The sequence below is a fragment of the Geospiza fortis genome, unplaced genomic scaffold, assembly GCF_000277835.1.
Source record: "Geospiza fortis unplaced genomic scaffold, GeoFor_1.0 scaffold264, whole genome shotgun sequence".
NCBI classification, from domain to species: Eukaryota; Metazoa; Chordata; class Aves; order Passeriformes; family Thraupidae; genus Geospiza; species Geospiza fortis.
Window position 1 is genome coordinate 2,500,577 of NW_005054332.1, and position 26,761 is coordinate 2,527,337.

Consider the following 26,761-nt stretch of genomic DNA (forward strand, 5'->3'; position numbering starts at 1 on the left):
TATAATATTAGTAAAAAAAATTTAAATTATATGCACAATCTTATCTGTATAGATTCTGGTAATTCCAAATTGTGTAATATTGAACAGTCCTCAACACACCATGCAGACCTCCATGCTGACTCAGTCTATGGATTGGGTTACTCTATTTTGATCATTCATGCTATCACAGGATTTTCTTGGAGGGAAAATCATGAAATCTTTCTTGTATTTGGAAGCTGCCATCACATTATTCCAAGACTACTTTTTCTTTCCTTAAATTGAACTGAAATTTATTCAAATTGTCTTTGTGAAACCTGCTCATTAAAATTTTGATGCTGCTTCTTTTAAGCAGGAGTTTCTGTAATGATTCCCTTTCTATTTTACATTGTTTTTTTCAACTGAACAAGTAATCTGAGATAGAACTAGGATATATTTTCTTCAACTATTTATGAAAAGCAATGTCAAATGCCATATAACAATAAATGTGATATAAATGTCATTAACATACTTGTTGTTTTCCATATACATGGACTGGTTTGACAAGATTTGTAGTTTACAACTTGTGTTGTCTATTTTTGCATTTTTAGTATCTTTATTGTCTTCCAGGTATTTGCAAATAGCTTGATAACTTGACATTTTCCATTTGATCTTTTAAAAATCTAAACATTAAGAATGACTTCCATTAATTTCTTATTCTCTGTTCTTCTGATTAATTGAACCTTTTAATGTGTTATGATTGGTATTTAAGCCATAATTGTTAGGCATCCTGTGACTTGTAGAAACCTATAGGTTGATATCTGCACTCAAACTTCATGTTACGTAGGTAATTCTGACATCTGCAACTTCTACACTACCTCTCAATGATCTAGCTGGAAAACTGCTATGCCTAGACTATGTATGAAGGTATGTTTTTTTTCCTTCTCAGCTGATCAAAGTACTACAGTAATGATGACGAGTGTTCTGAAACTCAGTAGTATGCTATTTTTATTTCCTGTCCTAGAGCTATGCTTACCTAAGTCTTTTATTTAAATAAGAACTCAAGGTTTGCCACTTCATGCAGTCGACTTTGTGACCCTATACAGCTTTCTGACCTCCTTTTTTCTTTCCTCATAGTGAGTATATTACCTTTAATAGCAGTAAAATAGCCAGCTGCCTCCCTGTTACCTGCAGCTGGCCTACCAGCTACTTAGGTACAAAAAGGATTTGTCAGTAATCACATACTGTTTGTTTTCTTCCTCCAGTCTGGCAACACAAAGCCTTCCAGCCTTCCAGTTAAGGGGTGGCCAAATACTTTAAACTCTGCCTACAGCATTGGCATGTTACTTTTTCTACTTTTCTGCACTGCTTGACTTAATATAGTCAAGAACAAAAGGAACAGTGTAGAAAATACATGGAAAATTATGTGATCATAGTAAGAACAAATTGCATATTTCCATTTCAGTTTTCCTATCTGTGACTTTTACTTATCTATTCATGTGGTAGGTGGGAGAAACATTCAAGGCCAGGTTTGACAGGGCTCTGAACAACCTGATCTCGTTGAAAGTGTCCCAGCTCTTTGCAGGGACACTTGACAAGAGGATATTTAAAAGTCCCTTCCAACCCAAACCAGTCTATGATTTGATGGCCTCAAATTAGTATCTATGCCTAAAGAAAAAAAAAATAGAGGAGAATGCATTTCACAAGTTACAGAAAATATATATTTTTTATTTAGAGGGAAAGTATTTTGATTTAAACATTTTTGTTTTGAATGAAAAAAATACTGATTCACATTTTTGATTAAGATCTAAATGCATAGAACTAATTTCCAAATACTGTTTAGTCAGTTATTGCATAGATGAGTATTCTTATCTAATTGTAAACTCTGCACATTGCACTGGATTACATCCTATTTTTCTGTAGTATTTTGAAACCCATCAACAGCAAAAGCTGTCCCCAACAAATTTCAATAATTTGTAATTACAGACTCTCATTTGTGTCAGACTCATTTTCCAGTGTGACCAACATAATTTTATGGATTTAGTTCAGTGATCATTTACAAAAAATTGAAAATCTCAAGTCAAACAGCATTCTGTAAATGAATACATATTTTGAAATGCAAGAAATGCATTTTGAATGTACTGAATTGCAGCTCCAAGAAAACCATGGATTTATTGGACAAGAGGAGCAAAAGGCTTAAATTTATGTAATTTTATGAATAAAAACAAAAATAGTCAAACCACATCTACTCACTGTGCACTCATGCTTTCATTGTAGTTTTTTTTTTCTTTGTGATTCATTATTTGGTATGAATTAAACTGGATTTAATTATACACATTTATTAATCATTGTCCTTTTAAAACAACTGAATTCCTCACAGATGTGTCAAATATATCAATAGTATTAGATCACTCCGTGTTTCTAAATAAATATATCTCTGAATACATACGTTTTAACAACAAGGCAAAATGTCATGACTTAAGATACATGCATTGTGCAGTAAGTTTTTGTGAAATTAATATGACCTTCCCCACAATAAGTGGGCATATCTCTATTTTGATAAAATTAAATGTGATTTCCCAAAACTGTTGCTTTTCATGGAGTGAATTCTTTCCGGCTGATGATATGCATGACTTTCCCTCATCATTTATAGCCTGTCAAACTTCTGGGGTAGTTTAGAGAGCCTCCTATTTCTTGTACCTTCACTGAGTTTGGGTATGTAGCACGTGTGTATGTAGTGTGTCAAAAAATAAATAAGCTGATGTCCTTGGAGTATGTTACTTTATTTACTTATTTAAATATCACTTAACTGCATTATCTCAGTCACATCACTCAAGATAGGTGGCAAACACATCAAACTAGGTAGGCTTGAGCCTAAATATGTCAACTGTATATTAGATAATTATAGAATATCAAAATCATTATAGAGTGTGGGTGCCTTGATGATTAGGTGGTATTTGTTCTGAGGGTATTTTATCACAATTTGGATAGAGATAACTTATTTTCCAAAGTCCTATCACCAATCTAGAAGCTTTCATGAGCTCTAGGGTGCAGTGCCTGCTTCCTCTCCATATTCACAGTCTTCCCTGCTTAGATTTGTCACTGCCATGACCTGCATGTGAAAGACCTGATCACTGCACCCTTAGGTGTTCCATGACTGCAAGTTGAAGTAGAAAACAGGCATGCACTCTTCACTTGATTTGTCCAAAAGAAATCTATTTCACTGCAGGAATAAAGAGCTTAATAAGTGTTCAGTACAAAAAGCTGCAGTTTCACAGTTTCTTACTGTTATTATTGCCCTTTAAAGCCAGCAGGTAGTCTTTACTCAATTAATTTCGTAGAATATCACTTAGTAGGCACCATTTTATCAACACTTGACAACTAAAGCGTGTTTTGCTTATATCAGTGGGTTTTTTGTTGCTATTGTTTTATAAAACGAAAACATAACCAGAATTGTTCCTGAAACCATTTTTATTCAAAACACAGGAAGCCTTTATAACTGTGCTAAACTATTTTATAATACAGAAACTTCAGAGGGTGCCTATTAGCACAAGTATTCATACATGGAGTTCATACTACAGTTCATTCCTGTAGAGAAATTATGTGCTGTATGGACATTTTTTTTTTAATTATGGAGATCATTGCAAATACAAAGAAGTTAGAAATGTAAAGCAAATGTCATACAATTCCTCTTGAGATTAATTAATTCTAAATATTTTCCTTTTCTTCAATGGATATCCTTGCAAAAGGCAAATTTGAAATAGTTGTAAGGCAGTACATTGAGTAGACTGAAGAACTCTAGAGTCTGAAGAAAAAGAAACTATGTACATTGTTTATTGATTTAAACAATATTGTACACTTACAATTCTATTTGATATAGTCTAAGTTTCTTTTTGTAATTATGTTAGTGGGAAAAATTACTAAATAAAATTTTTTCCTATATTTGAACATTTCTTGTTGGTTTTATGAACTCACTCTAGAGAATAATTTCTTTGGTTTGCTGTTGGCATCTGTTATTTTTCTCTTACTTAAGCACTTACTGCTTACTGATCAACTTGTGGTAGTTTGTTTGAATTAAAAGCAAGATTGACCACGAGCAGTAATTTGAATTTTCTTTTGGCACTAAGTATGGCTACAAGAGCATATCAATCTATAGTCAACAGAACCACATTCCTTCTTCATCTCATTTTATTACTATGACTTATTTCTTCCCCCTGGCTTTACAGCTTTCTCCCAAGCTAATGGGTTCTCAGCTCTGAGATACCTGATAACTTGTCTTGTCATTAATCACTCTGAAGTTAACAGATAGTACACCTTTCAGCGCTACCTTTTCTTTAACTTTGTCCATATAGTAATGAATCGAGGTCATGGAAATATAGAATTGTGCCTTTTGAAAGCAAAGTCACTTATCTTTTTATATCAGGCAGTCTGTCATTAAAAATATAACTTTTTATATCCTTTCAAAAGAACAGAAGACAGGTTGAAGTTTACGTGTTCAAAAAGCTAATTGCACATACAACTAGAAAGACCAGCATTTCTGCAAATGAAAGAAACTACATTTATTTTTTCTAGAAATATATGACGCTAAGAAACATTATGTAATTAAAGACTGTAATACATTTGGGCCTTTTACCATGCTATTTCAATTTAGAATTGAATGCTTTGGCGATTAATATGTGGACAAATTATTGGTCTACATATTCAGGATTATACATTTTATTTCTGTACAGTAGGTTACGTCAGGAGCTCCAAATAAAGAATTTTTAATAGTTTGCAAATGGCTTTTAACCCATGGTTCATTTGGAATCCATGCTGGACACTGATGGCCTTGCCTGCAAAACAGAAAAAGTTCAAAGCAGGGCAGATAATGATAGTTGATTGATTATTTAGTTTATGCTTCAAAATAATTCCACTAGTTCTGAACAAGCCATTAATACAGATCTTTTATCACTCTTCAGGGAGAAAAGGACCCTGGCAATTTTGACACATTTCCAAGAGTTCAGTTCTTGTTTTAATTTTTCTTCATAATGATTTATACACATAATAGGACAGTGTTATGAGCATGTAAATCCCTTGAAAGCCTTCCAGCACACTGATCATGATCACAAAAAAGCAACTGTAACTTTGAACCTTGAGCCCAAAAACCAAAACCTATCACATGTATTAACATTCCAAATGTTTCAGGATGTTGTCTACCTAGTCAAAACAATCACAATTTATTCAATGTTCATAAGTATAAGCCCATTATCAATACCTGTAAATGCATAAATAATTTTCACTGTTTGTATATTTGATTGTGGTACTGCATCAATAACTACAGCACTTTTAGATCTTTACTTAAGAGAATCTCCTAAAATCAGCCTCTACACAAATGCCCAAACACCTTTCTTCGGAGAATAAGAGATTTAAAGAGATAAGAAGAGTATTCTTTAAAAAAAACATCTTCCATGTGTTTATTTATAGAAATAATATTAATTGTAAATATATCTCATGTTTAGAGAAATGCAAGATCAGCAGTAGCTTCTTAATTTTTTGTAGCACTCAAAGTATGCAAATATTCAAATTTTTTTAAGTGATACTATGCAACAGGGCAGTCACAGGCCAGGCTGGAGAGCAGACTATAAATGAGCCAGAGTTATTGACACCAGCAGCATAATTTCAAAATAATAAAATGAGTACTATGTAATAGTGGTGTCCATCCACCAGGGCACTTAAAAATGTGGGTAACGAATAATTACTCTTGTTTTTCAATCTCAGTTAACATGCCCTTTTATTAAAAAATAAGACTAAAGATTTTTTTCTTCCAGAGTCAAAACTGAGCAGACATGGGGTAGAAGCCTTAACATGGCAGTGTAGCAAAGAGGAGAAAAAGGCAATATACAGCAGCTTATGAAAAAGACTACTGGAGAGGAGAAAGCATCAGATAGACATGAGTCAGTGGTGTTGGAGGGAACTTTCTAGGAACTAGGATGATTGAACTGTTTGCCAAGAAATCAAACCCAAAAACAGGGCATCCAAGTGGAAAGGAGGGAAAGAATTGAAAAGTTAAAAGTGAAAAATCTCATGGGATGAGATAAAGACAGTTCAGTAGGAAAAGAAAAAAGCCATGCATGCAGGAGAAGCAAAACAAGTAATTCATTCAGTAGTGGTCATCAGGGGACAGATGTTCTGCTGTTTTGAGGAAAGCAGGGCTCCATCATATGTTACAGTTACTTGGGACAACAAATGCAGAAAGTAGAAATGTCCCTACTTTAGTACCTTCTTCCCCATAGCTCTTGCTGAGTACAGTGTCAGACAGTCTGGGATATCCCTTGTGTGGGTTGGGGTCAGCTGTCCCCTCTCTGTCCCCTCTCAACTTCTCATGCACATCCAGCCTCTTCACTGCTGGGGTGTGGTATCAGCTCTCAGGCCACAGAGAGCAACACACAACTTTCCCGGACATTATTCTGGGGCAAATCTGTGAGAAGATCAGAAAAAAGAATGAGAAGAAATTCTTATCTTCACTTGCTGCACTTGCTGTTGTGAACATGTGGAGTGTGTTATGGAGATTTGTTTACAAAAGGGTGATTTCTTAATTGGCCAATGGTGATGGTGTTTAGATTGAAGGATCCATTGGGTCCACCTGTATTGTGACTGTCGGTAAGGGCAATGGGTTTCTTAATAAGTATAGCATAATAAAGTGATTGATCAGCCTTCTGAGAATCATGAAGTCGATGCTAATTATTACCCCTTCAGGGACACCTAGTTACAGCACTGGGCCACTGTGTGAATCACAGAATCATAGAATCATAGAATAGTTTGGGTTGGAAGAGACTTTAGAGATCATCTAGTTCCAACCCTCCTGCCATGGGCAGGGAAAACTCCCACTAGACTGTTAGCGTTCAGAAACATATAATCACATAGGCAATTATATGTAGGTGCTTTTATTAAGAGCTCTGGAAATCAGGGGTGTTTTCACCTCAAATCTGATTTCGCCCATACATTCAAGAGGAACAGGTTTTTATATTCTATCGTTACATAACTTCCATGTTAATTATTAAACTTATATTGTTCTATTGTATACATAGATTTCAGCTAAACACAGCGCTCTTAAGTTCCCAGCGTAGTTTCTCATGATTCTTCCTGTGATTATATAATAATTATATTTAATTACTAAATAATCATCACATCTAACAATTATATCATTTATCATACCGCTTACGCAAATGCAGTAGTTTGAGAAAACACAAAGCCTAACATTTTCAGAATCTATCTTTAGCATTTTCCAGGGTCCCATTATTAAGACCAGGTTGCTCAAAATCCCATCCAACCTGGCTTTGAACACTTCCAGGAATGGGATAGCCACAATTTCTCTGCACAGCCCGAAAAGGCCTTGATACTGTGAGCACTGTTTAGCTATAACTATAACCCTCATGTGTTATCAACACTGTTTTTAGCACAAATCCTTAATGCAGCCTCATACCTACAATTATGAAGAAAAATAACTCTATCCTAGAAAAACTAAGAATTAAAAATAAACAGAATATATTTATAAATGTGCAAAAAAGCAGGGACATGAAGACAGAACAAATGACAAATTCGAAAATATGTCAGAATAATGCCCCACAGCTTTTTGGCTTATTGGATCATGTGGGCTTTGAGGATGGGTGAAACTTACAAGTCTTTATCTTGTAAATCAGTGTTCTGCATAAAATGACAACTGAACATTTTCCCATAGCAGAATGAATAAAATCAAGATACAGTTTTGAATACAAAGACAATAGGTTGATGGATAATGTGAAGTGCTTTCTAAAGAGGATACCATAAATTCTTCTCCATAGCAGAATTAATAAAATCAAGATACAGTTTTGGATAAAAAGACAATAGGTTGATGGATAATCTGAAGTGTTTTCTAAAGAGGATACCATAAATTCTTCAGTGTATTTACACCAGATTTCCTTTTTGTCTTGCCAGTTAGAGGGTAAATACACTACCGATTAACTGGCTGGCAGTTTCTTCCACCTGTGAGACACTGTAAAGCTTGTGTAGTGCAGTGAATACGTGATTTTAGCCACTAAATGTAGAAGGCTTCAGGCTCTGTACTGACCCAGCAGTGCAGACTCACCTTGATCTGAGCTAAGTTTCATAACTGCTGCCTCCCCTGCCCCCGCTTCATCTCTGGAGATGGCCCCTGAGGAGGAGGGCATACTTCCATCCTTCAGTCTTTGCTAGGCAAACAATAATTCTTCATGCCTGAGGGATAAGGCTTCAGCTGGCAGTCTGGGAAAAGAAAGTAGTCTGTGATTAGAAAAATATATTTAAAATAAAAATAATAATGTAAAATAAAAATAAACCAAACCTAACAAACAGCAACAACAACAAAATATACACACAAATAAACTCTAGACTTGAGACACAGGAGGAAGAAATGCCTTCTATAAACATCACAGTTGTAATCCAGAAGTCTACATCATATGGAGCTTTGAGTTCCCTATGCCATTTTGTTCCTTTCTTTAGTTCTTTGTTTTATATCCATACTACTTTTATCACTTGATATCCCAGATCATCCTCAGCCTAAACACCAAGAAAAAGATAACATTAGTTGTAAAATAGCAAGTGAGACAATAAGCAGTATTTAGAAACTTTCTTTCTTTTTAGTTCCATTCTCAAGAGCAGTGTCTTTGGAGATGTAGCTCTAGACATCCTGTGGCATGAGATACAGTGATACTATCATGTAGCACTTAAATAGCTCAAAAAATCATTTAGCTAATTTTTACAGTTCTCAGTTAATTTCTAAAAACTCATGCAATGAAAAATAACATAGCAGCTCCAACAGAGCTGGCCTGACTGATAATACTGCATGTTGAGTAAGACTGAATTCACTAATTCAGACTGCATTTGGGTTTTTTCAGTCTGAATCATAGTTGTAGAATGGTTTGTGTTGGAAGGGACTTGAAAGATCATCTATTTCCAAGCTCTGTGCCATGGGCAGGGACACAGTCCTCTAGATGAGGTTTTTAAAAGCCCCATTCAACTTGGCTTAGGAAAATTCCAGGGATGGAGCATCATGACTATTCTGGGCAACCCATACCAGTGCCTCACCATCTTCCCAGAAAGGAATTTCATCCTAATATCTAATCTTAACCTCTAGTCTGAAATGTGAGTAGTTTTAAAATCAGATTGGTAGCTATAAGCAAAGTACCTGGGAAGAAACATCCATTCCCTAGTGCTACCAGATTTTTGGGATGTTTTTCTAAAGTCTCAAATATTAATTCTGCTGGTTTTCAAAGGTTTTTGTGACCAAAAAAAAAAAAGTCAAAAATTAAGACAGATGGCATTCCTTTATGCTGCTCACTCACATACTTTAAAAAATATTTTAACATATATTAGCTTATACTGACATTTTATACCTAGTAACAAAATGATCTAACAAGCACTTAACCTTTTCACTTGGAACTCTCTTCACCTGTCATACAAACTTCCTTTAAGAATTAAAGTGAAGTTCCTTGCATAATGACATGTCACCAGAAGTTTGTGCTTTGGGAAATATTTCTAGGCTCAAAGTCACAAGACTGATAACACCACTATTGAGTATACTGATCTTTCTCCCCAGGGTAGTGATTCATTTCCATTGATGGAGAAAGGATATTAGAATTCATTGCACAGATTTCTTTACTCTTCAGGATTGGCACAGAAAGATGAACATGTTTAAGATCTCAAAATACAGGGTTTAGTACAAGATATTAAGTAACATAAATAAAAACCAAATTAACTTATTTAATGTTAGACTTGCAGTTCCACATCACATCTGGATTTACCATTAACATTTACAAATTACTCAATATTTCTTGCAGTTTTATCTTTGAAATGTAACACTTCAGAGTCTTGGCTCATAATCTTATCCTATTATTAGCCCCTATCTCTGCAAAAAGGCAGATGTACCAATTTTGGCTGGGGTAGAGTTCATTTTATTCATAGTGGCTGGTATGTGGATTTGTTTTGGATTTGTGCTGGAAACAGTGCTGATAACACAGAGGGTTTTCTGTTTCTGCTGAGCAGGGCTTGCACAGCATCAAGGCCTTTTCTGCTTCAAACATCACCCTACCAGCAAGGAGGCTGGGAGTGCCCAAGGAAGTTGGGAAGGAAACAATGGAATATCCTACACTGGAACAGCATTCCCAGAGAGGTTACAGTCTTCCTTTCAAGTGAATTAGAAGACTAGGATAGATAAACCCATGACTAACCTGATCTGACTTCATAGTTTATTTTGCTTCAAGCACGAGGTTGGACTAAAGACTTCCTAATGCCCCTGTGCTTACACTCTATGATGTCTGTGGTGAAATTATCTTAAACTAAGTGTGAATAACAATATTACAAACCATTTTTAGTTTCTAGATAGAAATAAACCCAAAAGTTAAACACATGGCAAATCTGTGTCATTAAGAGCAATCTAGAGTTGTATAACATGAGACTTATACAACAATGCTTTGTAATGTCTTCATTTTTCATGGAAATTATTAGTACAGACGAAAAGAGTATGTTTGATTCTGGACTCTGGATGAAAGGACAAGATCCTTATCCTTATCTGTGAAAGGAACAAGAATCTTAACAACATTATGCATTTTAGAGCTGCTATATAAGTTCTCTAAACACTAGAAAACAAAGCCATATTTACTCATGTCTTATCCACTTATTCACTTTCTTGCTCATTAAATATGTAAATAGTTAACTTATACTTTTTGGAATACATTTCTATAAGGCAGCAAAGCAAACACTTGCAGCTTTAGTTAATAATAGCAGACACTGAATATATGGTGGACCTTTTATGTTTACAAATTATGGCATTTTACAGTGAGGACTTTATTGAGAAAATGCAGCCTGTTCACTGAAGTGAGCAGTGGTCCTGAAACCTTGGGGTTGCTGTGCTGCATGATCTGCGATGCCACCAGAGTGCACTCCAAGCAAGTCAACCTTTGTCCACATATCAAATATCACTTTCCCAAGACCAGACCTCACTTGGCTTGTCTTCCCACTCTAAATAGTATCTCAACTTCAAATTCCTCTTCCATACTTCAGAATGCCCTCAGATCCATACCTACCCAGAGGCAACATCCTAGGAAGTTTGTGACTGCCTGACTAATGTTTGAGCTTAGGTACAAGGCTGTACTCCAGTAACAATGTACCCTTTCCTGGCTGTTATCATAGCTGCAGTCTTCTGTTCTTTGATGTGAATGAACACAAAGAAAGCAAGTAGCTCTAACATCCATATGCAAGAAGGTAAGCAAAGAGCTTTCTAAAAACATTTCATAAAAATTTTTAAAGGAAGAAAATCTTCATGGCAGGCAATCAATTCAAAATTATGTGAGTACGGTGGTCACTATAGTATTTTTCATAATTAATTAAATACAAAGGACCATAGGACTTACAGTCTATAATAACATCATATGATTTATTTCAAGGTCTGGAAATGATGGTTTCACACAATGTGTCTTCAAAGTAGCTGAATGTTTATTTGACGTCCTACCATGGGTCAACAGAACACAACACCCAATCCACTTAATTAATGAATGAAGTTTAAACACTAGAAAACATCGAAGATTGCATGCAGTTCTTTTTTTTCACTTTGAAAAGCTAATGGGTATGCACATTTCAAATTTAGTAACACTCATTTACTTATTTTATGGAATTAGCAACAAAACAGAGTTTTACAAACAATATCAGTATCTCCAGGAGGGATAAAGTTATTGATATCGAATCAATATTGCTTCAAACATGTAAGTAAAATAATGTCTGTCTTCATTTTAAAGGAATTCCATGCTGTGTATCCACGATTTCTGGACTACTAAGTCGACAAAAGCCAAATTTATCTTACAAGGAGATAATGACTACCAGTGAATTATGACAGTGTCACTATTTCAAAAGGTTTTCAAACCTTAGAGAAATCTTTGAGAATTCCTTTGTTTTTTCTTGCTGATAGATTTAAAACCCTTTATTATAAAAAAAAACCAAAAAAAAACTTATGCGCTACACTGTTCAGACTTAGTATCAATAAAAGCAAACTTAGATAATGTAAATCTAGGGCATTTTTCAAAATGAATCAAAATTACAGATGCAGATAAAAACACCATATATGAAAATGGAACATTGCATAATCATTGCATTTTAGACATGAACCCAACTGAACCCTCTTGAGACTTTTTGACAATTGATTTGCTTAAAATTTTGTAGCTAGGATAAAAAAAACAGTAGTATCAAAATACTCAAGACAAAACACCAACAGCCTATTTTCCTCCCCAACAATATACAGGTTATAAAATATTTTTATTTAAACATGTATCCTCAACATTTTTTTCTCTCCCTCCTAGGATACAAAAGGTATCAAAACAGGTAACTACTCATCCCATCCTACTGCTGCTGTGATGTGCTTCTCTAATCCTGAGATTCAAGCCTTCTTTTGGTCTCACTTTCTATATCACATTGTGTGTCCTGCTTTTCTTCAAAATATTCAATCTCTGTGCTGTCCCAGACTTCCCCTTATTTAGCACACATCCCTGTACTCTGCAGTTGCCCAAGGGCACACCTTCCCAGAATATATTCCTATAATTTACATTTCTTTTCAACCCTTACCTTGGTTATTGAATTTCAAGTGGCTATATCTCCTGAAGATCCATTTCCCAGGTCTTTAGTAGCTGTCTCAAGCCTACAGTCATGGTTCTGAATATTATTAAGCAATTTAGTAGGAATTCATCTCAGCCAAAATCCTCTTTCACTGTAACAGAAGTATCTTGTCATTTAGACTTGTGATTTCTGAGGATGAAACAAAAGTAAATGTATATATCTTGAATAGACTCCTTTGCCAAAGACTTGAAAAATCAATTCTCTTTTGATAAGACTATTCCCTATGTCAATTTCTTTCTTCTTGAGTAATTGTATACCTGCTTCCACACTACTACAGATTATAAAAAGAAGATACATAATCTTTAACAATAATTAGCTGTGAAACTATGGAGACGAATTAATCACAGGCTTCAGTTATTCACATCCATCAAACTGATTTTGGAAATAATTTTGTTAAGGGAATAAGAATTCATACAAATTAGTGAATTCCAAAGGTTCAAGCTGTTTGAGAAAATTAAAGGGTTTAAACAACTGTATATTCCCATCTGAAAATTTGATAGTGAAAGTTTTTCAATATTTTTAAATTGAGTATGTGCAGCTGTGTATAATATGCTATTGCTGTGAGCTGCATTTGCCCATAGCTGTATATTGTTTATTTAGAGGTGATGTATGAACATGGCTTGGCACATGTTTATACAAGCTTTTTTTGTCTTCTCACACAGTTTTGACTGCAAACAAGAGAAAAGACCAAGCCACACATCATATAATTCATTATGGAGGAAAGTGTTTGGGTATTCTCATGAAACTACATGATTTTTCAGCCCATACATCTTTTGCCATCACTTAGTTGGCTGTGGTAACACTGAGGAGAGAGGAGAAAGTTGATCACCTGTCATCTGTTCTAAAAAGTATATTAGCTGAGAAATCAAAGAATACCAACTTTCTGGTGGCTGATTTATTTAATTCTCTTCTTCCTAGATTCACTTAACTAACTGAACTGCTCACTGTCAATATATAAATTTTTGCATCTTTAATTTATCCTAGTGTCAGAGGAATTCTTGAAAATATTACTGCCAATAGGATGGGTAATAGCAATTATCACCATCAACAGCAAAAAAGCCTCTGACTAGTCTTAGAATTCTTAAAGGTTCACATTTATTATGACATAATCATGATTGCAGAATATTGATGTGTATAGTACAGTCATGTTACAGCCAATTTTTAAAGCCTTTTTATGGAACTTTCAATTGCAGGTCAGTTTCTTTATTTGTCTCTCAATAGGTATTAGCCTAAAGCTTTTGTTGGCCAAATATCTAAATTTTACTCTTCATCTGCTGACTTCCACTCCTAAAGAAAGAAAGAGAAGAATTTGATAAATCTGCCTAATACATATATTGATGCCTTATGTCTAGATCCATCCAACATGTTTTATAGGATTTTTTCTGATTTACACTAGATTATGTGAGGTTCCATTGAGATAAATCATAAATAATTACAATTATGACTGCCCAAAAATATGAGAGGCATGTCATTTTGCATAACTGAATTAAGAATAATGCAAAATATATAACCTATATCATTTTGCCAAAGAAACGTGTGTCAAGAATGCACTCAGAATAAATTATTATGCAAAGTAAACCTGTTAGTACAGATTTAACTATAATTTTTTAAAAATATATGGTTGACATATGTATCCTACTTTCTAAAATTTTTATTTATTGATCTATTTTAGTTTGGAATCACATAAACTTTTCAATTTTAATGAAGAAAAAGGCTGTCCTGCTTAGCATGTTTACTTGTTCTGGTTTCATTTAGGATTTTAATCAGAAGTGTGTTTCCCATTCATACTTTTAGAAACCATGTTGAGAAATCTCATGCACAATGCAAGCCATGAATCCCAGGTGTTCTCATGTCTAAGAGGTGTAATTTCTCAGAATTAAAAAAAATTGAGCTTCTCACAGAAGTATGTGAGCCATCAGGAACAGTATGGACAAGGGGTATAGACACGGTCTTATCACTTGATGAGCAGTTGAGGAATTGAATTAATACTTTCTGAAGAAACTTGCCTCGGAGAAAACACTGTTTAATCACTACATTTTTGAAACCGCCTTTCCAAAAAATGCTTGGAAAGAAATCATATCATTTTTACTGTAGTAAAACCCATGACGTATAAGTGAATTCATTTCTAATGGACATACTCAGATATTCTTCTGTGTGGTGAACACCCTCAGCTGGCTGCAAAGACAATGACCATTTTAAATCTGAGCATTGAGTGATTGGGCAGCATTGGTGTTCCTGACAAAAGTCATAACTGTCAATCTGAACATTATAGCTCTTATCCTGATGCCCCTAGCAGCATTTTGAACATCCCTTTCTGCAACAGACTGAGGCACTAAGAAGTGATTTTAAGTGAGGAATGATCTCTTACACCTAGGGTGATGGCCTGCTCTTGCCCAGGGAATAACAGCCTTCCAGAAGCAAGGGCAGCCTATGGACGCTGCCTTAGCAGCAGCCAGGGTGACATCTGCTCAGGATCAGACCAGTTCTGTTAGCTTATACTATTTTTTGAACAGTGTGGTTAGCCAAGATAAGAGGTAAAACTGAAAGTTTTTAAGGACTCTTGATGAGTTTTTCCAGCAGTACTGTAATTTTTTCTCTAATAGGCTTCCCTCTGATGGAAACTTATGTTCTTCTCATTCATTTACTTCTAAAATGTCAATTTTCAAGCATGCTGATTGGAGCTTTCCTGTAAAGCACGTCAGTGAGCTTTGATGCTTTCTTTTGGTCTAAAATTAGGATTATAGCCCTTATAATCTTTCAGAGAATTTTACTCCATGAAAGACCTAGATTTAAAGTGCCTGAAGTAGATTCCATTTTGATTCATACTATACTGAAACTTCATCTACATGAAAAACAAAGTATCATTCATCAGTTTTGATTAGAAATGCATATGAAGATACAAATACTGTATTTAAAAGAATTTAAAGATTATTTTAGTACAGTAATAGAAATATTGATATATTTCAGTGTCCAGATATATAAGACAAGAACTTGTGATTCAGTGATATTTTTAAACAGAAAAAATAAAATCATTCTACAGAGAAAAATTTTAAAAACACTTTTCAGTTTTACATTTAAAAGGAAGGATATCTGACAAAGCTCATGAAGGTGAAAACAAGAAGTGGACTGGACTAAACTAATTTTTATAATTTTTTAAGTGAAACTAAAAAGATAGGAATTATTTAATAGTAGAAATCTTTTCACAACTGAATAAACTGAAATCTGATGGTCATCAGATTAAAAGAGTTGTTTACTAATTAGTTGTTCGCTTGCATAATACATATCAGTGGCATGTGTAAGGACATTGTGCAGGTTTCTATAATTCTAGATAGAAGCTGAACATATTAAAATATGAATGGTAGTTTAAACAATTAAATTTTCATACTTGTCTTCATACTCAGCCTTTATTCAGTCTACTGCCTATTGTGTATCTTGGTCATTGCCTTAAGTGGCAGTCACTTGCTTCAATTATGCTGAAAATAAATCTCTCTTCCACATAAATCTCTCTCCCACTAAATACTTAATTTTTATCTTAACCCTGAAATATTATTGCTCTATTCTGAGACAAGTACAAATACAAGCATAACTGCTCTAGAAAATATTGACTTTTGATTAAAGGAGCAACAAAATAAGAGTACTTACATCATATTAAAGTGTAGTATGCTACTATGATTTTAACATATTTTTCTGCTTGGGAAGAGAAATGTTTCCATAAATATGAAGTCCAGAAATACTGCAATTTAAATAGAAACTACTTATTTCAATCAGCAAACGCAGATATTTATGTAAGTATCACTATGTGATATCTTAACAAATGGAGTGACGTTTATCAATGGCATCAGGAATGTCCTTTGTCTTTAAATGGGTTATCACTATAACATGGCAATGAAACCATAGAAAGGAAGGCTAGGTGGGCTACAGTCAAACTGAACAAGGACAAGCTGGGGTTTGTGGTGGTGTTCGCTGGGTCCCAGGACAAGGGAAAATATGAGAATCTTGACTCCATGTTTCAGAAGGCTGATTTATTATTTTATGATATATATTATATTAAAAGGAAATGATATATTAAAACTATACTAAAAGAATAGAAGAAAGGATTTCATCAGAAGGCTAGCAAGGAATAGAAAGGAATGATAATAAAATCTTGTGACTGACCAGAGAGTCCAAGACAGCTGGACTGTGATTGGCCATTGATTAAAAACAACCACATGAGACCAATCACAGATCCACCTGTTGCATTCCACAGCAGCAGATAATCATTGTTTATATTTCATTTCTGAGGCCTCTCAGCTTCTCAGGAGAAAAAATCCTAACAAAAGGATTTTTCATAAAATATGTCTGTGACAGGGGTTCTTCTGTCATTAGTTTTGTTTTGGCGAAAGATTTTATTCTTTTCATGTGTAAAAACAACCGAGGATGCGGGAAATAAGGTTCAGTTCCTCAAACTAAAATTCATTAGCTTTCATTTCGCTCTATCAGATATTCTTTACTCATTTGTTCCTGCTTTTTAATCTTCCACAATTTTTATTTTATTGAAGTAAAACAAACAGGAATTCATTATATTGAAAGACAAAGGTGAACTGGTCCTACTGATGATGCTTTTAATTTCTTGGAAATTCCTCTTTAATCAGGGAATTCAATCAAGCTGATAACTAATTTTTTTCCACTCTGAAGTTTCAGGAATCAACCATCTCCCATTAGAACATGGTTTCTGCATTTATCTTCCTGAGAATTTGAATAAGCTTTGAGTAGCTGACAATTCATCAGCGAGTACTAATGGGACTTCAGTATTTTCAGCAAAGTCTCTTTTTGGGTCTCACTGATGGAAAAATTACTTCTGTAAAAATTGTTGGCAACAGAATTGCACAGCATCTAGGGCACATACTATGCCTATACCATGTTTTTATTGATATCAAAGTAAAATTGAAGGTTATATATCAAATCTGTGCAGTTAAGACAATTTGCCTTGCCTTTTTTTTTTTCCAATTTTAGTCTCAGATCCTCAGAAGACGTACAAAAATTTCAAATATGCATACACTAGTTGGACTGATCTGTTGATCCTTGCTGCATTGTTTAAATATTGTCCTTTTTCTGGGTCTTGCATTAGGCATCAGATTATAAAGATCTATTTTTGTCCTATTCTCTCTTTACCATGCTTCTAACCACAACATTCAAGAAGTCAGTAATTGTTAACATGGATATGAATTTCAGTATTTATTTAAACATATTGCAACAAGAGCCACTGATAATGACAAAACATGTATATTTTAGTAAAAGAATTTAGAAATAATTTCTGATTTTCACAACTTTTGAAAGGGTTTGTATAAATCTTGAGTCAAAGTAGATAAACAGATTTGCGAGTTTAGAGGACCAATCATTCATCTTTTCTGACCAAAGCTTATTATATTAGATATGTCTTCTTCTATACAGTTGTCTTGTATGAAGTTAAAGAAGCATTTTTTGAAACACATTGATGTGAAGACAGCAAATCTAGAATTCAATTATTTCATGGCAATCAGATAAAGAGATCTCTGGTAAAAATGTGTGAGGTTTTTCTCACATCATCTCATTCTGCTTCTCTTTTCAGTCATTTGCTCTTCTTACACTCTGAATTAATGATCCCTTTAGCACTTAATATTTTCCCCATCCAAGAGCTGTAATCAAGTCATCTTTTAATCTTATTTAGCAAATAGATTGAGTGTGACATCAGGTTTGGGAATGATAGAATAAAAATCTCAAACCACTCATTCTCCAGAATTCCATTTATTGACTTGATTTGTCAAACTCATAAGGCATGGGTGTTCAGGTGAAAGAAAGTTGCTCTTGTTTTTCACATAAGTTGCTGAACACAGGAAATTATAAAGTAGAGGAATATGAAAGATATAATTATTTTCAATGAGTAAGGAAAAATTCCAGCTCAAGACTGAATTCTTTGTATAAACATTGGTAGACGTGACTTGTGTTTTAGACCATGAGTTAGTATCTTCATTTAAATTAATATCCCTTCATCTAGTTAGATAATTGTAATAACATTGGTAGATGTGACTTGTGTTTTAGACCATGAGATAATATCTCCATTTAAATTAATATCCCTTCATCTAGTTAGATAATTGGCTACCAATTTCCACTAAAAGCACCGTTCTTTCCAAAATTAACAAAAAAAAATTCTCCCTTTGCAAGGAAATGCAAAAGGAGAAAAGAGTAAGCTAAATATCTTTTCCTTTCTTTTTTTTTTTTTTTTGCCATCCTTGAAACCTGCAGTTTTCCTTTATATATTTCTCATGGTGTGATTGATAGTGTTTTCCTATCCACTCTCATGCTTTTCTTTCTTCCTCTTCAAGCTACTTTAGTCTTCTCTTAAAAGAATGTTGCACTATCACTTTTTAAATTTTTTTAGCAGAACAATACTGTTTTCCTAGTTTTGCTACAGATGACCATAACATTACCAAAGGCATCTCTTTCATCTGGTTTTCCCCACTGGTCTTCATTGTTCTGTCCTGTGTTGTTCATTTAGTCTTTGTTCTAATAATCCCATTGAGAGCCATTTTTTAACAAGAGGCTAAGAAATGCTTGGTAATGGTGGCACAAAAAACCATGGAGGACTGAATGGATTCAGGGGTAGAAACAATGGCAGGAAAACCTCATTATTCCATTCACCTAGTGAGATTTCACTTTCTGGCTTTCCTTTGGGTAGAGCAAATGGGGTCACTGTTTCGCTCGTTTTCCTTCTTCTGATTGTTACTGTGAATGGGACAGGAGCACCCATTATTGTCAAATATGGCTAATAATGGAGAAAAAAAAAGGTGAGCCTTGATATATAACCTCAACTATGAGTATTGCTGGGGTACAATGTTGCACTGAAGTAGAACAGGACAGCTAGCCAGTAAATTAAATAATAAGAGAGAATTGACCAATGCCCCTCACTTCATGTTGAAAATATTCTCTTATATATGCACTAATACCAAATAATGACCTTTTTCTGAGGAACAGCCTCCTTAGCTTGCTCTGTTAGCAAGCCCTAACATCTGGAATTTGCAGTGTACTGTAATTTTGTTACTATGGTGATGAGAGATATCAAAAAATTTTGAAAGATTGAGTGTCCCCTGATGCTAAAGGCAAGTGAATAATCTGTCATAAAAGATAGATACAATTCATTTTGCCTTATTGGAATAACTATTTCTACTGAACCGAATGAAAAAAGGGGAAATGTTTTGACCCTGTCACATCAGCTGTTCTGGTATATAATGGAGACAGAGTGTGATATTTCATTCTTCTGGTAAATGTCGCTCCACATATTTTCAGTTGCTTTAGATAGCAATTCTATTCATAATTCAATTATTGGAAGTTCACATACTTATTTATTAAGTGGTTTGTAATTAATTATTTATGTTTATCCTGTAGTTTACTATTTGAGTAAACGTATTTTGTTTACCATTTAGAAATTATACATCTTTTGTGTAAATATAAACATATATATATAAAAATATATATCTATATCTTAAATATATGTCTATTTTTGAGTCAGTGGATTCAAATTACTAACAAAATGTTGAATCAATACACATTACAACTTCACAAGGAATTTATTACAAAGCTATATTATTGCTACAGCAAATTGCTAAAAATTTCTTCTGATGTAATTTGTAAGTATGTATTAGGGAGGTGGTTTGAATCAGTGCACTAAAATAAAACGTATGTAAAAAGCATATTTGATACATAATTTTCCAGAAGTAAATGGAAATAAATTTTTAGATGCTACAATTCTGCTTTATCTTTGATGTCACAGGATTAAAAAGAGCTAATTGTCAAAAAATGCTTAGGCAGTTCATAAATGTTAAGGTATGCAGACAGATCATGTAAATCCTGCCTAGGGTTACAAGAATTTAGGAGAACATGGGAAGCTACTGGACAGAACGTGAGAAACTGCTGAGTTCAACAAGTAACAGGCTAGGTAGCTGAATGCTGCACAGACCACCACGAGCAAGGGCTGAATTTCACAGACAGTGAAGGAAGAATTTTGCAAGAGACATGGAAATTTCAAATAATTAAAGAGGGTGGGTTGGGGAAATTTTACAGATTATTTTCTTGCAAGGCCAACAGAGACTGAGTAACAGTCTATTTTCTTTTCTACTTCTGTGTTAACACCTCTCATAGTGCGGAGTGATAGATATTTGAACTAGACTAGCCAGAAACTAGAATGACATCTAGATCTGGAACAACTCAAGCTCTGAGCCAGCAAGTCAGCAAGAGGTTCAGGATCTGGATATGGAAATCAGACAGACTTAAAATCTATGCTGATTCTTGAGGCATCTACTAATGAGGCTTTATTTTTTTATTTAGAAAATGAAGGAGTGTGTATGTTCATTGTTGAAGTTCAATACTAACTAGCCATAGATAAGGAAAAAGTTTGAGCCATCATTGCTGCTTATGCTCATTTGTCTGCTGTTCATGTTTATCTAAGGAAAAAGACACTGTTCATGATGATTCACATGGCCTGCAGATTTGTAGTGTGTATATGTGTGTGATTGTGTGTTTGCTTACTGAAAGCACATTCAGGTTCAGTACTGGCTGGATCTGTAAACAGGAATGAGAAGAACCCTCCTGGTCAGGGAATCCACTGGATTCAGCTTCCATTAATAATAACTCCTGTGAGATATTCAGTGACTATTCAGCATCTCACGAGACCATGGCTCCAGTCACATCCTTCCTTTGCTACAGATGGGATTAGTTGCTCCCAGAGATTCCTACCATGATAATTGACCAAAACAAACAAAGCATTTGGGACTATGTTAAATTCTTTGCTTTTCAGATGGTGGATAGCTCATAGATGTCCCAGGCAGTAATTGGAGCTTCACAGCGTAAAAAAAATTAGAGACACACAATAAAAGACTCTCAATCCCTCAACAACAACAACAAAGAGAAATAATATGGAAACACGACATAGTAAAAAAGTAATGTCAAAGAGCATGCCAAGCATCACTCCAACACTCTGTATTTTTTTATGTTTATTTCTTTTAGGTCCATTTTGTGAGGAACCTGATGATCCTTGTGCCTCTCAGCCATGCCTGAATGGAGGTATATGCCAGAATAACCAGTCTGGATATGTTTGCAATTGCCCTTCTGGTTTTCTTGGTCACAACTGTGAAATTGACATCAATGAATGTTCTTCAAGGCCATGTCAGAACAGAGGTACATGTATCGATTTGCCAAATGTAAGTATAAGTGTTAGAGATTCCTATTTGAACAGAGAATCATAGAATTACAGCATTGCATCATAGAATGATTTGGGCTGGAAGGAACATTTAAACATGATCAATTTCCAACATCTCTGCAGTGGGCAGAGACTTCTTACTCTAGACCAGGATGCTGGAAGTTGCATCCAACCTGACCTTGGGTACTTCAAGGGATGGGGCATTTACAACTTTCCTCCCATCTCACTAATTTAGCAAAAATGATGATGTGTGGGATGATGTCAGAGGTCTCACAGAAGTCAAGATAAATGGTATCAGTTGCTCTTCCCTTATCCATCAATGCAGTTACTAGATCATTGAAAGACACCATTAGTCAGACATAATTTGCCTTTTGTGAAGACATATTGTCTGTTTCTAATCACCTTGCTGTCATCCAAATGCTTTGACATACCTTACAGGAGGATCTGTTCCATGAAAGTGTCAAAACAATTCCAATGCGAATTTTCGAACTAGCTTTGCATGCTTCATGAAGAAACATGCCATTTTCTCAATGTGTCCTGTTTATAGTATTTTTATGATAAAAACCCCCAAACTCCCCATTTCACATCAGTTGCATGGTGATCACTTAAGGAACTACCCATGTTATTTTTTTTCCCTCTCCCTAATAAAATTATCTGACACAAACATGAAGCATCATGTGACCTTTATTTTATTTTCTTGTTCTTGCCTTCCCTGCAGCATAAATTTTTAAATTCCTTTTTTTTCCTTTCCCTTTTCTTTTCATAAAATAGAATAAATTCATGCAAAACTCACGGAGTTTTAATGCTAAAGTCATACCTGGTAGTATGTCAAAATAAACTGTTGATGTCCTTTCACTAGCATGTCTCTTGCAAATAGCAGGGATTGTACAGAATCAAAAGAGCGAAAGAAGAGTTCAAAAGCTTAGTTATCATATAGCAGTGATACATATTCATAGATTTCTAAGTTATGCAACCTGTCTAAACATTTTGTCTACTAGGTATAGTAGCACAAACTATTTTGTGCAATAGGCAAACAGTTGTAGTAGTTTGTTTCACATGTATAGAAATGTCTCAGTGGGAGTTGAAGTTTCCTGATTATATCTTTAAGACCAGTTTTAAAGAAGCACCTAAGCACTTCCAATTTCATTAGAGGAACAAACCCCTTTGCTTTTTCCTTTACTTTCAGACTTCAAAAGGCCTAAGAAGAGCATAGAAAAATATGGGTGGTACTGTCAGCCCTAAGAAATATTTTGTTTTGTAAAATAACTTACTTTTCTTACTGTTCAAATTAGAGATTGCAGTAACTGACAGTCTTTAACTGTCAAAGAAAAGCATAGACTGTGCTTTATATAGAAGGAGAAAATGGATACCCATCATTTTCTTTCCTCCTCTAGTTAGTGATGGTTTGGGTTTTGATGTACTTTGTGTACTGTTAGTTTGCATCTAATCGATGCAAACATTACATTGAAACAAAACCAGAAATGCAGAAAAAACCCCAAATTAGTTATGAAACTCCTTCTTGATTCAGTTATGAGAAACTGTAATTTTGAAGCTGGTATATTTCCATCTAGCAAACTCAAGTATGGTATAATCTGTGCTGGAAGGCCTGTTCTTCTTGTCCTTAATTAAGTTTGTGACCTATTTGAGACTAGAACTGTTGCGTCTTTGTAGACTGCTTTGTACAATGAAAAGTTGTCTTACTTAGGGTCTCTGTACTAATGGATGTAAACACCATAAACACTAAATTTTGTACTGCCTTGGGTACAACAAATAATTATTTCTGATTTCCCTTTCTTTTATAGGATGTGGCATGTATCTGTATGCCAATATTTACTGGCAAGTTCTGTGAGAGAATACTGAATCCATGTGAATTATTGCCTTGTCTAAATAATGCAACTTGCATAGTTCAACAGCAAAACTATAACTGCCGGTAAGATTGGATGTTCCTTTATTTCAATACTTTGTTGGTTCACTTGATGATATCACATAGATTGCAGAAAGAAAAGACATCATCATTCACAGAGAGCACAGAAAACTATAAACTTATGCTTTAAAAATATATATATTTATCTTTTGTGCTTTACTCTGTTAGGCTTCTTGTAAACTCTGGGAGCAATACAAAAAGATTTAAAGCATTTAAGGGCTATAATTTTTTTCATTATTAATACTATTAAAAATATATAAATTTTAAAACACTGATGACAATTGAGACAGTTATACTACATGTGCCACTCCCTTCCAGGGTACATGAAGTTTATGTTGTTTCTGAAAATATAAGGGAAGCTATTTAATTTATAGTTCACAGACATGCATTAGTAGACTTTAAATTAATCCTTCAAGCAACATATGAAAAACTGTTTAATTCAGAAATCACACTAAAAATTATCCATTTGAAAATACCAGAAGTGACCCAATGTATAATTTAATTTAATTTTTAAATAGATTTTTAGAATTTTTTTCTATGTCACTAAGGAGTACAATTTATCCTGTTCCCCTTTGTTTGGGTTTTCTCTTGCTGCCTGAGTAAATTCTGATAAGCATTACTGAAGTAAACATTTTTCAAATTTTAAGATATTCATAAAAGCAGAAAACTGAAAGCTGTGATACAAAAAAGCCTGACAACATATTATGAATGAACTTAGAAACTTCAAAAAAATATAAAAGTATACAACACAGAGTTACAGTGCATCAGCAGAGATACAATTTAGAAGACTTAGAATAAAAATATAAGTAGAACTGTTTACACTTTCCCAAAAAAGAAAATCCAAACAATTTCATTCTTATTCACTCCTAAATACAGATATACATACAAACACACATATGCAAGCTCATATAGAGTTAGATCTTCCCATATAGATATGTAAAGCACTGAACAACAGCAATCATTAATTTTCCAATTCTTTAAACTGGGATATATGCTAATAATTTATTATTATATAGCCAGTCTTCCCACAATATGCGTATATTAGTATGAAATGTGTTGAAGTTTATATTTAAAAATATGCATAACGTGAGAAATTAATATTCAGATATACATTACCTTTATTAACAGAAACCAAACCAAAAAAGAAGTCATAAAATATTATCCTGTAATTACCCTGTTATTCATATTGAATATTTTATAATTCCACAAAGTATTTCTAGAAATGGTCTGCTCCAGGAACCTCATTGTACCATAGGAATTGTTTAATAAAAATATCTATGGGAAAACGTTGTGGTTGAACTATGTTTCCTTTGATAATATTATGTGAGAATAAGCATGGAAGTCATTATTTAGATCAATATAACAGAACATAAAAATGGGCAATTAAGAACCCACTTTACATGGGGGTGGGTTATAAGCTCATTAACACTTAGAATGTTCTAAAAGGGGAACTGACAACCTAGAAAAGAACACTGTGAATAGTGTTCAATCCACAGTCAACCCAAGCAATCAATTTGCCCACCAGACATTCTTGATGAAGGAAGAGAACTCCAGAAAGTGACTCATATCTTCCACAGAGAAATATCCAGAACAGGTGACTTGACACATCTTACACAAGTTTGCAGTTTTCTTTGTCCAAAGGTAGAGGGCTACAATACAATAACAGAATATTAGAACACAATAAATATACAATACTGTCAGAGACTCATAGAACAGCCAAGATACTAGAAATATCTTCTGGTCCAACCTTTCATGGGAAAGGGAATTTAGATGAGATTATTTAGTACCCTGTCCAATTGCTTGTTGAAAACTCCAGTGTTCTGCCTTAGTTTTGCTATTCAGTCCCCAAAGGCTTCAACTATTGATTACAATAATTTTTATGATTTTTTAAAATAAATTTAAAATACTGTTCTCTTTTTTTTTGTGAAATTAAAATTAGTTTTCCACCACTTAACCTGAAATAGTTAATAGAAGTATTTATGCCTCTTTACTTAAAAGGAGGCATTTAGTCGAGAGAAAGCATTTTTAAGTAGTATGAATTGCATATTTTATACAAGGAGATCACATTCAGTAGTTTTGTTTGTGAGAGCTGCAATCTTGCCAGAGTGCTGAAATGCAAAGGAGGTGTTGACAGATAGAGAAGTCCAACAGTTAGCAGACTTCACTGTTTTAAGAATTCAAAATTTTCTTTTTAAAATCATATTCTGCATTAGCTACTTGACTAACAGAGTAGACAGTAGTTAGACAGTTTCAGTTTTCTAAACTCACAGGCTTGGACACTTTCTGCCTGTGATTCATGTTTTAATTCACTTCACCCAAAGGTAATCTAACATTAATTACGTTGCTTTAATTTGAGGGATTTGTAGCTGCTCATCAACATTTTAAGTGAAGATTTGATTCATTTTTGGTAATCATTGTCAAATACTGTACGTTATATCTCTGTCTAGTCACTCCACAATAAACTGCATGTGTTTCATACTACATTTGGTGTAATACTACATGTCATACTGCAACATGATCCACTTCTATAGCATTTTAACATCATAAATAAATGTAATGGTGTTTAGGTCTGATGCACATACAAGCTAAAATAATATCTGAATTGAACTTTTTACTACATTAATTTCTATTTTGCTTCCCCCTATGCTACATTGTTCTCCTTATGCTCAAACTACATTCTTATATCCTACATAATCCCAGCTTCTTCTCAACATATCCTTCCTTCTTTGGAAAAGCAGTTGCTTTCCATTCTAAACATATAATGAAACAGGAACAATTTAATTTTCCCACTTCAGTTATGATGTATGACTATCCTGTATTCTAATTCCATCCTTTCAGTCTTGATATCACACACAACTTTTTGCTAAGAATCTAATAGTCACATTTTTTCCTAAATGTCAAAATTTAAGGTGAATTCAAATAGGCAGTGAACGAGCATATCCATCAAAATAAACTATGATTGTTTGCTTTCTATCTTCTTCTATTATCCATGTACTTTATGAGAATAAAAAGTC

General features: G+C 34.2%; 1 protein-coding gene across 1 annotated transcript in view; it reads left to right on the top strand.

Moving 5' to 3' along the window:
* The window catches only part of EYS (eyes shut homolog), a 702,047-nt gene that overhangs the window by 20,669 nt on the left and 654,617 nt on the right, over positions 1 to 26,761 (top strand). Inside the window, 2 exon segments of the mRNA XM_031057597.1 lie at positions 21,631 to 21,824; positions 23,626 to 23,753. Coding sequence (XP_030913457.1) covers positions 21,631 to 21,824; positions 23,626 to 23,753 — 322 coding nt within the window.